Genomic DNA, 16269 nt, shown 5'->3' with positions numbered 1-16269 from the left:
CAAATGGCATACTTGTTTATTTTATTAGACACTAGGTTAAAAACAAAAGGTGTAATTTATCTTCTGATTCAATCCATTGTGTGGTGGTTGAGTAGCATGCTCCATGAGATTAGGAACACGATCTATTTTGTTCTTTGCTACATACCTAGTACCTGACAGTGCATAGTACAAGAGAAGTGTCTTATGAATATATATTGGGTTAATGAATAATGGGTCAGGTAAGGACAATTTCCAGTTCTTCCTCCAGTAAGAGAGCATGTAAGATTATGAGTTTGATTTGAATAACATTTTATTTGATACCTAGCAGTTTATTTATGTTGCCAAATCCTGGAAATTTCTGAGATTTTGAAGAAGTACACATTGACCATGCACTGGTTATAATTACTGATTGCGAATTATTTTTTCCTTGGACAACAAAGGTCTCTAGTTAAATGAAATGGATAAAACAAGAGGATCATAGGAGAAGGGAGGGAAAAATAAAATAAGCTGAAATCAGAGAGGGAAATAAACTGTAAGAGACTCTCAACTATCGGAAACAAACTGAGGGTTGCTGGAGGGGAGGTAGTTTGGGGTAACTGGGTAATGGAGATTAGGAAAGGCACGTGATACAAGGAGGCCTGGGTGCTATATACACTGAAATCTATCTCTGAAACTAATAATACACTACACATTAATTAATTGAATTTAAATAAAATAAAATAGGAAAAAAATTTAAAGCTATTTTTGGAACTCCTTAATCCATTTATTTTACTTACACTCAGATAAGGGTGTGTGTGTGTGTGTGTGTGTGTGTAACTTTAGTTTGGAATCTAAGACTGTAAGTAGGCAAACTACTTCAAAGAATACTTTTTAAAAAATATTTTATTTATTTATTTGAGAGAGTAAGTGAGGGAAAGCACAGAGGGAGAATGAGAGAGAGAAGCAGACCCCTCGATGAGCAGGGAGCCTTAAGTGGTACTCTATCCCAGGACCCTGGAATCATGACCTGAGCTGAAGACAGATGCTTAACCAACTAAGCCACTCAGCCACACTTCAAAAAATACTTTTAACAATTTTTTAAATAAATTTGACAAAGAGGTAAATATTTTCAGCTTTTAGATCCTTTTTATCATCTTTTAAATCAAGAATATGGTATTGCACACTTGCTGGCTAATACTACCTTACAAGTATTGGCTTTCCTTTAGCACAGAATCTATATAGTCTTTTTCTCTATTTCTGGAAATACAGTGATTTTAATTTATTACTCTCCACCTGTTCTTTCTTAACTATCACATTGGTATTAGGGCCATTTCTCGTAAGATTTTGCTTTAACATTTTCTTTCTTCCTTCTTCTTCTTTTTCTTTTTTTTTTCCCCCCCTTTAAGACCATAGTGGAAATTGGGGAATTAGCGGGAGGATCTTGGAAATTTTCAGAGTTTACCTAAAGTGAGATTCAAAAATCCCTAAAATGTAATCATAGCCTTTGATATCATGGGAAATGTTGAGAAAATGACTATATAACTAGGTTTATACATTCCTAAAACTTAGTGAGCCTGTCTTTATCTTTTAAAAGACCTCCAAATTGTGATTCCATAATGCTAGATTAACCCAAATGGCACTTTATTTTAAATTTTCTGTATTTACACAGACTTGGTTCCAAATATCCATCATTCCCAGTTCAGCTAAAAAAATGACTTTCTTGGGAATTGATTTTTTTTTTCATTTTATTATTGGTACTTTATTAAAGACAAAAAGGAGATGTGATATTTTAAAGATAGAAATGAACTTGTTCTTTCATATAAAATTCACTCTCATCTCTATAACAAGAGAAGTTAGTTGATTCCTTTATTAACTTTTTAATTTAAAAGACTATCTCTTTTATTAAAGGGCTTAAGAAAAAATCAAAATCATCGATTTGTGGATTTTGGGCATATAAACTCCACTCATCTGAAAGCTTTGTTATATAATTTTTATCTAGCTATAATACCATCCAATAGTAAAATATGTGACCGGAGCTGATAAAGATGGGTGTGTCTTAGACAAGCCTAGACTAATAAGGCAATATAGGACATTTTTGATAAATTATTTACTGCTGTGGAATCTAAAGCAACAATATTGGTAATTAGATTGCATGGCATACGTTTCTTTTCTTTTTTTCTACAGTTAACTAATTTAATATCCAAATGTAAAGACCAATTTGGGGGACAGCTTATTTTAATCTACTATTTTATTGTATTGCATCTGTGAAAGAGAAAGGAAAGTGATTTCAACCTTGCTTAGACAACTGTTTTGAAATATAATGGGGGCAGCAGGAAACTGGTTCATTTTATGGTTCATGTTACCTGTAATTATACATGAAGAAGCAAAATCATAGCTCCCAACATGTTCACATTAGCAAATCAATCATTGAGCAGAAATTGATAAAACATAAGCCACTTATTTTAATTGTTAAATCATTTCTCAGAGACTGATTGGACATAGTACGTCTTTATATTACACTTAAGGAACATAATTTGTATTTAGTTTGATTGCATTTGGGCTAGATCTACATGCTTAACTAAAAAAAAAAAATTGATTCTTATTTGGTTTTCACTGTGAGTTGAGTGTTTTTGTATGTTTTGGTTTTGGTTTTGGTCTTGGTTTTTCATTCTGATTGTCAAATCCTGGACCTACCTACACAGGAATCCAGTTAGCACAAATTCAAAAACACTTCCGATTCAGTTGCCTTGCCATGGAGGTGTATCTTAGTTCTTACTGACTGTTCAGACTGGCTACTTAACTTTCAGCTGCCAAGGGTATTTTAATTTCTTTATATTGTTTTTATTATGTAATACATCATATATAAAAGACTAGCTGTGTCACAAAAATTAGACATCGGCAGTGAAGTCTTACTATAGAATTCATGTGTTGTGATCTTACTTTTCTATATCGAAGGAAGTTTACTTCAGATATCTTTTTTGTTGGTGATATTTTTATGAGAAGATACTGCCTAGACTCAAATCACATTATGAAATTAAAAAAATAAAAAAATTGAATAAGTAGAAAAACATGATTTTTCCACATCTTTTAGCCCATTGTTATTCACTGACAGATAGTGATGATAAAAAATAAAGACAAGCAGTCCCAGAGAAATTTTAATGATTAGAGTGAAAAATTTAAACACAACTAGAACCTTAATTAAGGAATTTGCCATTCATTCTTCCCTATGATAAACATCCATCTTTAGTCAGTTTAAACTTGAACATGCATGCAGGTGGTTCACATCATTGGCCAATTTCAAATGGGTGAAAATGTCTTATGAGTAAGCCTTTTGTATTCTGAGAAATGTACCTTCCTGAAGATACTAAAAATATAACTAATTACACTGAATTATTAGAAATAAAGTTTGGATAAATTATTGAAGTAATGAATTAATTCTGCATGTATTATAAAGATAAAAACTAAAAGATTACGGAAAAGTATTTTAGAAAAGAGCTATAGTTAAGAGACCAGTAATTTTGGAAAGGAAAAATATATAGGGTACTTTTTCCTTTGTGAAGTAAAGTTTTTAACTACAGCTTAATACATTCTATGTAAGCTATACATATGTATTGCACATAAGGAGTAATTATTTCATTTTTCCCCTAATTGTTACAGTATGATGATGTAGACTGGGTAATTTCTTTGAAACCTGAAGAACAGCATCAAACATGATTATACATTAAGAAGTAAAAACATAATTTTAAATAATTTCAATGTTATTTTTGTTATTTGTCCTCATGTATTGATTTTTCAGGTCTGGCTGTGGATCATTTTAGTGAGCGAATATACTGGGCTGACATTGAGCTTTCTATTATTGGCAGTGTTCTGTATGATGGCTCTGATTCAGTAATCTCTGTCAGTAGCAAACAAGGTTTGTGAAGCGCTTTTGTTTCATCTTTTAATTATTATCGAGAGTGTTAAATAATGGTACATAAGTATAAATACAAAAGCTTTACATTTTAAACTTCCTCAAATTCTTTTTCCTTGCAACTTGTTGCTCTTACTAGAGAGCATAATTTTCATTCCTACTAGAATAACAAGAGGCCAGGCCAGAATTTCCTTAGCATAGGACAATCACGGCACATTGCTGCCCATTTTCAGAAAATATTCATTCTGTTCCTTCTGTAGATACTACATTCTGAGGTGAACACTTTAAGTAGTCAAGATTAGAGCCTTTGAACACAAGTTTTTCCTTCAAATTGCAGTGATAGCAGGCAGAAATGAATTACTGTGTATAATAAAACATCATTGTAACAATTGTACATCCCAATGAAAAGCAGTGTGTAAAATTCACTTACCTCTACTTTCAGTGAGTACAGAATCTACTTGTGCTCTTCTTCTGTAGTACCCTTTTGTATCCCTGCCTCTATGCCTACATCCTGCTATTTATTCTCATTCTTGACTGTCTATGCCTCACATTTGCCTTGCCTGGAAACCTCAGTTCTTTCTGCTGAAACTGATTTCTTTCTCTTCTGTTTTTCTTGCCCCTCCCCACAACAACATCTTCATTTATTTACCACAAATTGTTTATAATATGTACTGAATATAGCTTTTCTTTTCTTTTTTTTTTAATAGAAGCAGAGGAGTTGAAAAATAAATAAATAAAGTGAACTTTCATTGTGCCTTTGCCCAAAGTGTGTCTTTTGTATGATGACCCTAGATAGCAAAAAAAAAAAAAAAAAAAAAGAAAGAAAGAAAGAAAAAAGTTACACATTGCTATAACTGATCACTGTAAAGTTAACCTGTTTCAGCTTAAGTGCACTGAAGAAACATATATTTTTTAAAAAGAACTTTATGTTTTACAACCTCTAGATAAGAACTAAACTATAAATGTCTTTTTGCATGTTATACATTTCAGTGTCAAAGGTTAGATTAATTATTTCTATCATAAAAATCTCTTAAAATAAGTCATTTCTTAAAATGTACAAAATGATAGCCTCTCTTATTGTTAGCCAAACTAGTCATAGGCATCATTACCATTTGCTAGTTTGTTTTCTTTAACCCATTTCTAAAACAATGGTAATGTCTTTTTTTCTCTATTTTTGGTCAGTCAGGCCATCTAATTTGTTCATTAATTTGATCTAGAACAAATTTAGAATTTTGTGAACTGTCTTTCTGTATGCAATGGATAAGGCTAACCTATAGCTTTTCTTTTGTCTGCAAACTGTACAGCAGATCACTCTGCATACAGTAAACCCCCAGCAAATGCTTTGTGGTGGCACAGATGGTTAAAGTGATGATGGAAATGTTTTTCATGTTGTGAGTGATATGTTTAGGATTTCACATATTCCTACTGCAAAGAAATTAATTCTAACAACTTTACAGCTAATATTAAAATATTATAATTCTGAAAGATTTTTTTTAAACAACAGTAGTAAAATTTTCTACAGGATCTTGAATAAACTTGGTTTTAAGTCCAAGCACTTATTTCCATTGCAACTTTTATAACTCCACCTTTTAAAAATTCTAGGCTTGTTACATCCACACAGGATTGATGTCTTTGAAGATTATATATATGGAGCAGGACCTAAAAACGGTGTATTTCGAGTACAAAAGTTTGGCCATGGTTCAGTAGAATACCTAGCTTTAGATATTGATAAGACAAAAGGTGTTTTGATATCTCATCGCTATAAACAACTAGACTGTAAGTATATTTTTTATTGTTTTCGACAAAAGACAGTATCTTAAAATATTTAACTATTTCAGTATCTTAATCCTTTGAGCTAAGAAACTTTAATGTTGATATTATAAGACTTTTTAATCACCAAAGTCAAGATGTAAATCATACAAAATTTTATTTTGCATTTGATTGTGTTTCCTTGGCTATATAAAAAAAAATACCATTCTGTTTTTCAATAAAACCTCTGACTTTATACATTAACCATGCAGGTATTGAAATTCATCATTAGCCATTTTGACTCTTGTTACTGTTAATAAGGAACAATCATAGCATCAACATTCCATCTTTAAAAGCAACTGAGGAGGGGGTGCCTGGGTGGGTCAGTCATTAAGCATCTGCCTTTGGCTTGGGTCATGATCCAAGCATCCTGGGATCCAGCCCCAAATCGAGCCCCACATGGAGTCCTACTTTGGGCTCCCTGCTCAGGGGGAAGCCTTCTTCTCCCTCTACTGCTTCCCCTGTTTGAATTCCCTCTCTGTCTCTCTCTGTCAAATAATAAAGAAACAAAATGTTTAAAACTTAATTAAATAGATAAATGAATAAACACAACTGAGGAGTGCTGTTTTCAAGGGTTATATTTTCTCTGTTTATTTTTTATTGTACTTTCATTCTAGAAAGGAATAAATCATTGATGCAGTTATCTTGAAAAACCGGTTTCAAACACAATTATCAAAAATATTGAAGAATAAAGTAAAAAATAGTGTGTCTGAAATTCTAATGATCTGTCTTTATGTATGAGTTTCAACTTCAAGAAACTTTAAGATTTATTGATAAATTTTTGCTGCAAATAAAAAGAAACTTAACCCCATTTGGTGTAATTATATGGCAAGGTAACAATTGATATTTGTCCAAATCAGTTTTGGAAACAGATTAAAACGAAAGATAGTCCCCTAAGAACTTCCTGAAATCCTATCCAAACTTTTGTTGCTCTTTACCAATGATCTGACATTTTTAGTTCCAGGGTTAGTATGAGGACATGGTATCATCCTCTAGTTGTCATTCATTCTTTCCCTTTTCCTGTTTCTTTCTTCCTTTCTTTCTTTCTTTCTTTCTTTCTTTCTTTCTCTCTTTTTTTAAAGATTTTATTTATTTGTTTGACAGAGAGAAAAGAGAACAAGAAGGGAGAGTGGGAGAGGGAGAAGTAGGCTTCCCGCTGAGCAGGGAGCCTGATGTGGGGCTCTATCCCAGGACCCCGAGATCATGACCTGAATTGAAGGCAGCTGCTTAACCAACTGAGCCACCCAGGTGCCCCTGATTCAGAGTCAAATATTACCACCTTCATAAAAACTACATAAGTAAATAAGGCTTTGCCCTGGATAGAATAGGTATTTGAGTAATGGTTTTAACTGAGTCAAAGCCATTCTCACAGTCATCATTTCACTAGTTAGGTGTCATTTCTGTTTCATTCTAATGACAGATTCTCTAAGGAGAGCCATGGAACAGTTATGACTGCAGAGGATGCTAATTGGAGAGAAATTTAGACAAAAATAAATGTGGCAGACATTTACATGTACACAAACTGCAACCTGATGGAAAGGAAACCATGTTATCTCTGGTTTTTAGAGGAAAAGAATCCTCTCCCTTGTTTGTGTTTTGAACAAATACAGATGAATTTTAATCCTTTGTAAATACAAGGAGGAAGTTGTTTCTGTCTGTTCAACAGTTCTGAAACTGCCTAAAATGAGGAGTAGGTCCCCCAAACCCTTCAGTTGGCTTTACCTTTTTTTTTTTTTCTTAACATAAACCCAAAATCTACTTGGATATCTCAGACCATCTCTTTTAGCAAAAATAAGTCAGATGAAAGAATGACAAAATATATGTTTGAATAATTCCTTCTCTCTTGTGGGAAGTGTAAATCAGGGTAAATTACCTGTTAATGATGGGTAGTGGATAAGAATTTCTCTTACCTTTAAAGGAGAATGGTAACACTGAAATAACATATACCCAGTGGCGATTGTTAGGATTTCAACATTGCTAATGTATCCTTTCGCCTTGTTGAATTTTATGTTTCTGAAAACTACGGTATTTACAGTCATGCATTTCTTTGTTTTCTTTGTTTTAATCAGTGCCCAATCCATGCTTGGATTTAGTATGTGAATTCTTGTGTTTGCTGAATCCCTTTGGAGCTACCTGTGTGTGCCCTGAAGGCAAATATTTGATTAATGGTACTTGCAATGATGACAGCCTACTAGGTAAATAAATGTCATTATTCTGTAAAGAATTAATTTGTATGATAAATTTTCACCCCTCTTGAAACTGAACAGAATTAGCTACTCAATCATCAATGTAGTAGCCTTGATATCATTGGTTTTTGAATGCCTGCATAAACTACTCTCCCTGGTGATGACTTCCTAACAATTCATTCTATAGTCACAGAGCTGCACTGAACACTTACTATTCATTTAACACTAGATTAACTTTGAAGTCATACACCAAATCAAGATAATTTTATATAGTTCTTTATCAGTGAAGATAACGGTATTTCTAAGGGCACCATTTCCTTATAAATTTAAACCCAATCTTAAAATTACTTATTCATTCATCAAGTTCATGATGAACAACTATCTTGCCCAAATGCTAATTTAGAAACTGAGGATAAGAAACTAAATTGTACTTTCTTCTGCATAAAATTTAATTCACAATACATACTACTACCAACATGAATAAATATTTTGAGGGCTTATGAGAAAAGCATAGCAGTAATTTAGAAACAAAGAACTAATTTAGAAACAAAACTGACAAGATTTCTTTATTCTTAGAGCTCATATTTTAGAAGTACATTAACATTGAAACAAATATTTAAAAAAGTAAAACAGTATTTCAGTTGCTTATTATAAGTATTAAGTAGCAAAAAATCACAAAATAAAATAACAAACATTTAAGAAAATAGTATAAGGAGAAAGAGAAAAAGGAGACATTTCTCAATTAGCCAGGTAGACTGATGAGAAGTTCCCTCATAATCAAGACACTAACTCTAATGGAAAGACAAATTACTATTAAGTGAAAAGAAAATCCACACTTACTAAATTTTATGACACAGACAAAAACACCATGCTCTAAAATCCCTTGAGGATCATATTTTTTCCAATGCGGTACACTTAGGATCTCTTCATTGCAGGACTTCCTCCCTGCAGTATTTTTCTCTGTTAGAATGAACACCTCACATGAAGACCATGTCTTTGCCCTCAGTCAGCATCTCCACTCCCATATCATTTTCTCATTGTTCTCTACTGGGAGTTACAGGTAATCTGAAGACTTTTACCTTCCAAGGCTCTAGGTGTCTAAAAGTACCATAGTTCCCTCATTTAATATATATTATTTAAGCATTGGATATGCAAGGCAGAAGAGGCTGCAAAGATGATACAATGAATGACATAACCACCAATAGATATTCTTGTGCATAGTGATAAGAGAAGAGACAAAAGAGACATTCTGCTAACACTATTAGCCGAATTCGGGCGATCATCCAATTAGAGAATTGATTACAATTTTCTATAGAATATGACCCTAGGACAAGGTCTGCCAAGACAGAGGGGATTCAGATTAAGTGGGCATGAGGATCAGAACACGAGACAGAGGAACTGAAAAGGCACGAAAGTAAGGCATGTAAAGAAAATAGTCATTTATTTTAGTTAGTCTCTAACACGTCTGAAACAGTGTTGTGGGTGACAAGGTTAGAAATTTCTTAACAGAGAGCTAATTGTGAATCATGATTGGTATTTTGGATGAGTCCTTTAGTGCCAGTTCTTGAAAAGGGAACTGTCACTGGTACTAGACTGCACCCTTTCTCTTTATTGATTATCTTTCCAGTGAGAGTGGCTGTGATCTCAGCTGTGATGATCAAATGGGAGAACTAAATGGACATTTTCAAATGTTATTAGGCACATTTTTCACTAGCTGCTCTGACATGGTCATGTAGGTGAGCGATGTGTGGCCGCATATTCTCCTTAGCCTCTCAGAAACAGGTTGTTTAAAATAGCAGTCTTTCCCTGTAGAAGATGTGCCACGCTTTTATTAGTTCCACACACACTCAAAGCCTGTGATCAGTGATCTCCACAGGTGTGCCCCCACCCTGCCCCTGTGTACTGTGTCCACTTACACTATTGGCAGGGTGGGAGAGACCCCTGAGACAGAAATGAAGATTCTGCACAGACCTTGTCTACTAATGCCACCAATGTGACTTTTCCATTGACTCAGATGTAGTGATGTTTTTAGGGTCAAGTTGCCTATAGTTTTTGTTGTTTTTTTTATTACAACTAGACATTAATATCCTTTTTTTCTTCTTTCTTAGTATAAATTATGTATCTAAAACCCAGATGTATTTATCCAATAATCCAGCAAATACACAGGAGGAAGTTGGCCTGGGGTGGATCTGAGGCAGAGCTTTGGTATAGGCCGAGATCTATCAATTAACTAATGTGTTTGGCCCTGTCATCCCTTAGTCTAATTTCTTTTGCATAAAATTAGATTAACAATGAATATTACTACTACTTGTAATAATAAATATTTTGAAGGCTTATGAATAAGGCATAATTTAAGTATATGTATTATTATATTTAATTTAATTTAGTTTATATTTAATTTAAATATATTTAATAATATATTATTATATAATTCCCTCAAATCCCCAAAGATAGTATGGTCATTGCCCCTGTTTTTATAGATAGAAAATTGAAGCATGGAGAGGCTCAGCTGATGGTCTTACATTGCTTAATAATGGTGGCCCCCCAAGGTGAACCTAGGCATTCTCCAGTCTTCACCAGCATATAGTCCACCTCAGTGCCTCTATAGCTCCCAAATCACCCATATCCAGAGTCACTGAAAAGACCAGAAATGACATATATAAAATGCCTAGCACATTGCTTTATAAAAAGTAGACACACAGCACTCTAAGATAAATCTATCATTAAGTAAGTAAGAAAATGAAATAGATTTTGGTGTATTAATTCATCAAATTTTATAGTTTTATGTTTGGAATGAGAAAGCATGTTTGTCTAAATGTACACTTACCCAAGATCTAAAACGTTTTTTGTTTTAAATTCAATTAGCCAACATATAGTACATCATTAGTTTTTGATATAATGTTCCATGATACATTAGTGGCATATAGCACCTAGTACACATCACATCATGTGCCCTCCTTAAACTTTGTAAGAAATTTCAGTTTTACTATTTCAGATTTGATTGAAAGGCACGGTTACAGAATCCTCCTAAAAGTTCATTTTGTAATTTAAAATAAATCTTATGTTTAAATAATCAGAGTGTTAAAAAATATTCACATTGGCCTCTATGCATATGAGCCTTGGTAGCAGACAGTTTAGACCACCTTGGTGAGGAATATAAATAAATAGATTGCAGAATTATTGATTGGTGTAGATAAATGCCAATTAATTTTTTCCTGACATTAACATTTGATGTAGCCAAGTTTTTCTGCCCTTTGTAATTACTTGCCTTTCTCTAGCTGCTATTGTTAAATGATGAGACACTGAATATTTTTAATCTTCATGGAAGAAATTTGAAATTCAAATGTTACTCATTCTTGGAGAAGTATTCACCTGCTTTTTCCTATAGTTGATTATAATTGCTGGAGCTTGGCTTCTGGGGGTGATTTAGTTATTGACAAATGCAGCCTTCTTTTTCATTATAGAACTATTACAGTTAGGTTTTGAAGCTCCACTTCTATTTCATCAAGCAGGGTTCTATTTTAAAATTTCTAGCGCCTAATGAGGCACATTATAGAAATGCACATGTCCTAACATGTAGAGATTTTGAATATCCATGTAGTTTACAGAGAACATTTACAGATGAAAATTGACTCCCCTACAATAATCTTAACTATGATCATAATGCCTTAAATATTTATCTTCTCTGTTTACATTCACAACTCCAGTCAGGGATATCTATGCTGAACGAATTAGAAATGTTTGGTTGAATTTTAAACCAATGAAGTATGTATTTCCATTCTAGATCTTTCTTGATAATTCAACCTCTGTATTCAACTCTTTGCTTTACAAAGAGGCAAGTCTCGGAATTTCTGGTACTGCTCATAAATAGTCTCTATTTATCATAGTGGATGTGATATTTGAGTCATTTTTTTTTATTTGAAGGCACTGAGGCTCTTTAAAGTGCTCTTGTGATTCTTGCAGTGATATATATTAACACTTCTGCTATGTGTGGGCCAATGGATCTTGAACAAAGAATACAGGCTGTTTTGATTTTACCTTACTTTATAAAAGAGGTGTGGCTTTAGTAGAAGGCATATTCTAGAACAGAATGCTTCTCACAGTACTCTCAATCATTTGTGTTCAATTGGGCATCACGTCCTCCCCTAAGTAAAGCAGTATTTCTAATGGAGTAAGACCGTGTAAACAGTAACCTGAAAAAATTATTCCAAACTAATTCTTATCATAAATAAGACTCATCATATTTTTAAAAATAATTTTGTAACCCCAAGAAATGACCATCTTTTTCTTATCCTCAGCCATAATATATTAAGCAAACAGATGGTATCTAGTCATTTTCCATATGGAAATTTTACATATGGAAAATTTCTGACACTGTTTTATCAATATCTTATACCAAACCTATGTGACTTTTAGTTTTGAGTTGTTTACACATAGTTACTAAGGATGTATATCAAAGAATGTATTTTCATTGAAATATTTTTCTATACTATAAATTATGTGTGTTATATCTGTATTTATATATATATAGATATATATCTAGTATATTACCATATTCATTAAATATTCCATATCTAATAAGTATACTATATATATACTTTATATGCATATATCCTTCACACTATAAATTTATCTTATGTATTTCAGTTTGGTTTAATATCAAACAGTCCTAAAACTAGGCCATATTTGCTTATATCATAAAGAAAATGTATTGATTAGAAAACATTTCATTTTTAGTAAGTTTCAGTTGGTTTTGTTATGTAATGTCTTAATAAATACAAGAAATGGTTAACAATTCTTTAAGCCTAAAGAAGAATAAAAATTAAGTCAGTATTTGTATTCACCATTTAACAGCGGTTAAAATCTATTTCTCTATTTTCAAATAGTATTTATAGTAGTTTTCTTCTTCTACTTTTATATTAGAGGTACTTATGTGGGGAATTTTATAAAAAATTTGAATATTTGATTTTTATATAGTGAGTTGTTCTTATTCTATCATCTAATGAAAAGCATGCTAATTTGTACATTCCTTCTTATAACCAGATGATTCATGCAAATTAACTTGTGAAAATGGAGGAAGATGCATTTTAAATGAGAAGGGTGACTTGAGGTGTCACTGTTGGCCTAGTTACTCAGGAGACAGATGTGAAGTCAATCACTGTAGCAACTACTGCCAAAATGGAGGAACCTGTATACCCTCAGTTCTGGGTAAATATTTGAATTTCATTGTGCATCCAAATAATTTGCCTTTTTCCTTACATGTGAAAATATAAAGAGGATACTTAGAGTTAGAAATTTAATTCCCGGTGTCTTTATAAAAATAGATTAACACAAATTACATTTAATTATTAATTCAACATAATAGTATTTGTTCTAAATTCGGTATATTGAAGTTCAAGTCACAAAATGTCACAGTAATAATGCTCATTATCGTGAGATGACTGTGCACCATGTAACAGGGGTCAGGGCTTACAGGTATTCTGATACTGGCTTAGAATGATTAAGTAAAGGGGTGTCTGGGTGACTCAGTGGGTTAAGCCTCTGCCCTCAGCTCAGGTCATGGTCGCAGGGTCCTGGGATTGAGACCTGCACTGGGCTTTCTGCTCAGCAGAGAGCCTGCTTCCTCTTCTCTCTTTGCCTGCCTCTCTGCCTACTTGTGATCTCTGTCTGTCAAGTAAATAAATAAAACCTTTAAAAAAAAAGAAGAATGATTAAGTAAAATCATTTCTATAAGCTTTATATGTTTGATTCCAAAATCTTTCTCTTTTTTATTTTTTAAATTTTATTTTTACATTTCAGGGTAAAGTGTTTTAAAAAATATTTATCTAAGTTTCAGTTAACATTCAGGTGTACAATATAGTGATTCAGCACCTCCATATAACACCCAGTGCTTATCACAAGTGCTCTCCTTAATCCCCATCATTAACCGATTAACCATTAACATATCCTTCACTACCTACCTCCCAGCTGGTGACTCTCCGTTTGTTCTCCATAGTTAAGAGTCTGTTTCTTGGCTTGCCTCTCTCTTTCTCCTTTTTCCCCTTTTTCTCATTTGTTTTATTAAATTCCACATATAGAATCATATGGTATATGTTTTGACTGACTTATTTTACTTAGCAAAATATTCTCTGGCTCTATCCAAGCTGTAGCAAATGACAAGATTTTGTTCTTTTTTATAGTTTAGTTATATTACATTGTATGTATATACCACTATTTCTTTGATCTAGGCTATTTCCGCAATTTGGTTCTTTTTTTTTTTTTTTTAAGATTTTATTTATTATTTGACAGACAGAGATCACAAGTAGGCAGAGATGCAGGCAGAGAGAGGGAGGAAGCAGGCTCCCCGCTGAGCAGAGAGCCATTTGTGGGGCTTGATCCCAGGACCCTGAGATCATGACCTGAGCTGAGGGCAGAGGCTTAACCCACTGAGCCACCCAGGCGCCCCCATAATTTGGTTCTTAATAGATAATGCTGCTATAACATTGGGGTGCATCTGTCCCTTTAAATTAGTATTTTGTATTTTTTTGGGTAAATACCTCATAGTCCAACTGCTGGATCATAGGGTAGTTCTATTTTTAACTTTCTGAGGAATCTCCATACTGTTTCCTAGAGTGGCTGCACCAGTTTGCACTCCCAACAGTGCAGGAGGGTTCCCTTTTCTCTACATCCTCTACAACACCTGCTGTTTCTTATGTTGTTGATTTTAGCCATTCTGACAGGTGTGAGGTGATATTGTAGTTTTGATTTGCATTTTTCTATTAATCAGTGATGCTGAGCATATTCTTACGTGTATGTTGGCCATCTGTATCTCTTATTTGGAAACGTGTCTATCTACGTCTTCACATTTTTAAGTTGAATTATTTTTTGGATGTTGAGTTTTATAAGTTCTTTATATAGTTTGGATACTAACTCTCAGATATGTCATTTGCAAATATCTTCTCCCATTCCGTAGGTTTATTTTTAGTTTTGTCAATTGTTTTCTTCACTGTGCAGAAGCTTTTAATTTTGATAAACTCCCAACAGTTTATTTTTGCCTTTGTTTCCCCTGTCTCAGGAGATCTATCTAGAAAGAAGTTGCTTTGGTCAATGTCAAATAGGTTACTGTGTATGTTCCCCTCTAGGATTTTTATAGATTCCTCCCTCATATTTAGGTCTTTAATCCATTTTGAATTTATTTTTGTGTATGGTATAAGAAAGTGCTCCAGTTTCATTTATTTTTGTGTATGGTATAAGAAAGTGCTCCAGTATGTTCCTTTTTAACTGAACAGTTAGCCTAATGCTAAACCTCATTTTCTATTAAAAATTAAATTAAATTAGGTTAAATTTAAAATTTAAGTTAAATATAAATACACTCCATCAGTACGTCTGATAGCATCATAATTCATATCTAAAATCATAACTGCTTTATTGGCATTGTAATATAGTGTACAATATGCTTTGAAAATATCAGGATAGTATTATGTTAAGGTATACTTGTTATATGTATATATGTAACATACATATATGTATACATATATGTATATGTATACTTGAAATTCTTATTAATTTATGCAATAGCTCTGTTTGCAAAAAGTGTTTGCTACAGTACATAAGTGAACATTAAAATATAGTTTTCTACTTAGTGCTATTATATTTAAAATGTGTTCCCATGGGAAAAATTAACCCCAGTGCATAATAAAAATATAATTTATAAATTCCAAAACTCAGTGCAAAGGACACTGAGCAACTATTAAAATGAAATTTATGCAGATTTAATTCTACTACAATAAATGCAAATTTAGTCAAGTGGAAAATTAATCCATATGATCTTCACATCCCTTACACTGTTAATTTCTGTCTTACTGGGAGTTTTCACTGCTTCTATTGCTTATGCTATTCTTTGAAGTGTTTAGCATAATGCTAACTGAAAGAACCACATGAGGAAGTATTTTCAATGGAGTTTAGAGGAACCAGACTGTTTCTGATTTGCATTCTAGTAGTAAAAGCATTACTCTTTCTTTAAATATGATAATTTTATGTCTATAGATATTTTTGACTTATGATTAATTGATAAATTAAGGTTTTCTAGATACTTAATAAAATTCTGAAAACCTATGCAGCACCTTGACTGAAATAAAAAGGCACTAGGTCTTACTACATATTTTCATTCTAAGAGAAGCTACTCCTTACAGTAGAGTGTATTCTATTGCTGTGGGAGAAATTGCAGTACTGGGACCATGCAAGTGAAAACTGAATGGATATGTGGTAAAAGGATACAACCTGTAATTGTATTTTAGCAACACAGATACCATTTCCTTCAGGAGAGAAGTTTTTCTTGCACAAATGAGTTGTTTAAAGATTTTATTATTTGATTGTTGATTTTCACATTAAAATAATAAAATTCTGGAGATTATAACCAGATAATTT

The 16269-nt window shown here is 32.9% G+C and overlaps 1 protein-coding gene across 1 annotated transcript in view; it reads left to right on the top strand.

Annotated features, from left to right (window-relative positions):
• LRP1B (LDL receptor related protein 1B) overlaps positions 1 to 16269 on the top strand; it is a 1620129-nt gene that overhangs the window by 1525946 nt on the left and 77914 nt on the right. The window contains exons 80-83 of the mRNA XM_045066491.1: positions 3755 to 3871; positions 5471 to 5644; positions 7747 to 7872; positions 12907 to 13071. Coding sequence (XP_044922426.1) covers positions 3755 to 3871; positions 5471 to 5644; positions 7747 to 7872; positions 12907 to 13071 — 582 coding nt within the window. The remainder of the gene's footprint in view (positions 1 to 3754; positions 3872 to 5470; positions 5645 to 7746; positions 7873 to 12906; positions 13072 to 16269) is intronic.

The sequence above is a fragment of the Mustela putorius genome, unplaced genomic scaffold, assembly GCF_011764305.1.
Source record: "Mustela putorius furo isolate JIRA1106 unplaced genomic scaffold, ASM1176430v1.1 tig00003867_pilon_pilon_pilon, whole genome shotgun sequence".
NCBI lineage: Eukaryota > Metazoa > Chordata > Mammalia > Carnivora > Mustelidae > Mustela > Mustela putorius.
Note: the sequence above shows the minus strand (reverse complement) of the source record. Positions and strands in the feature narration are given on the sequence as shown.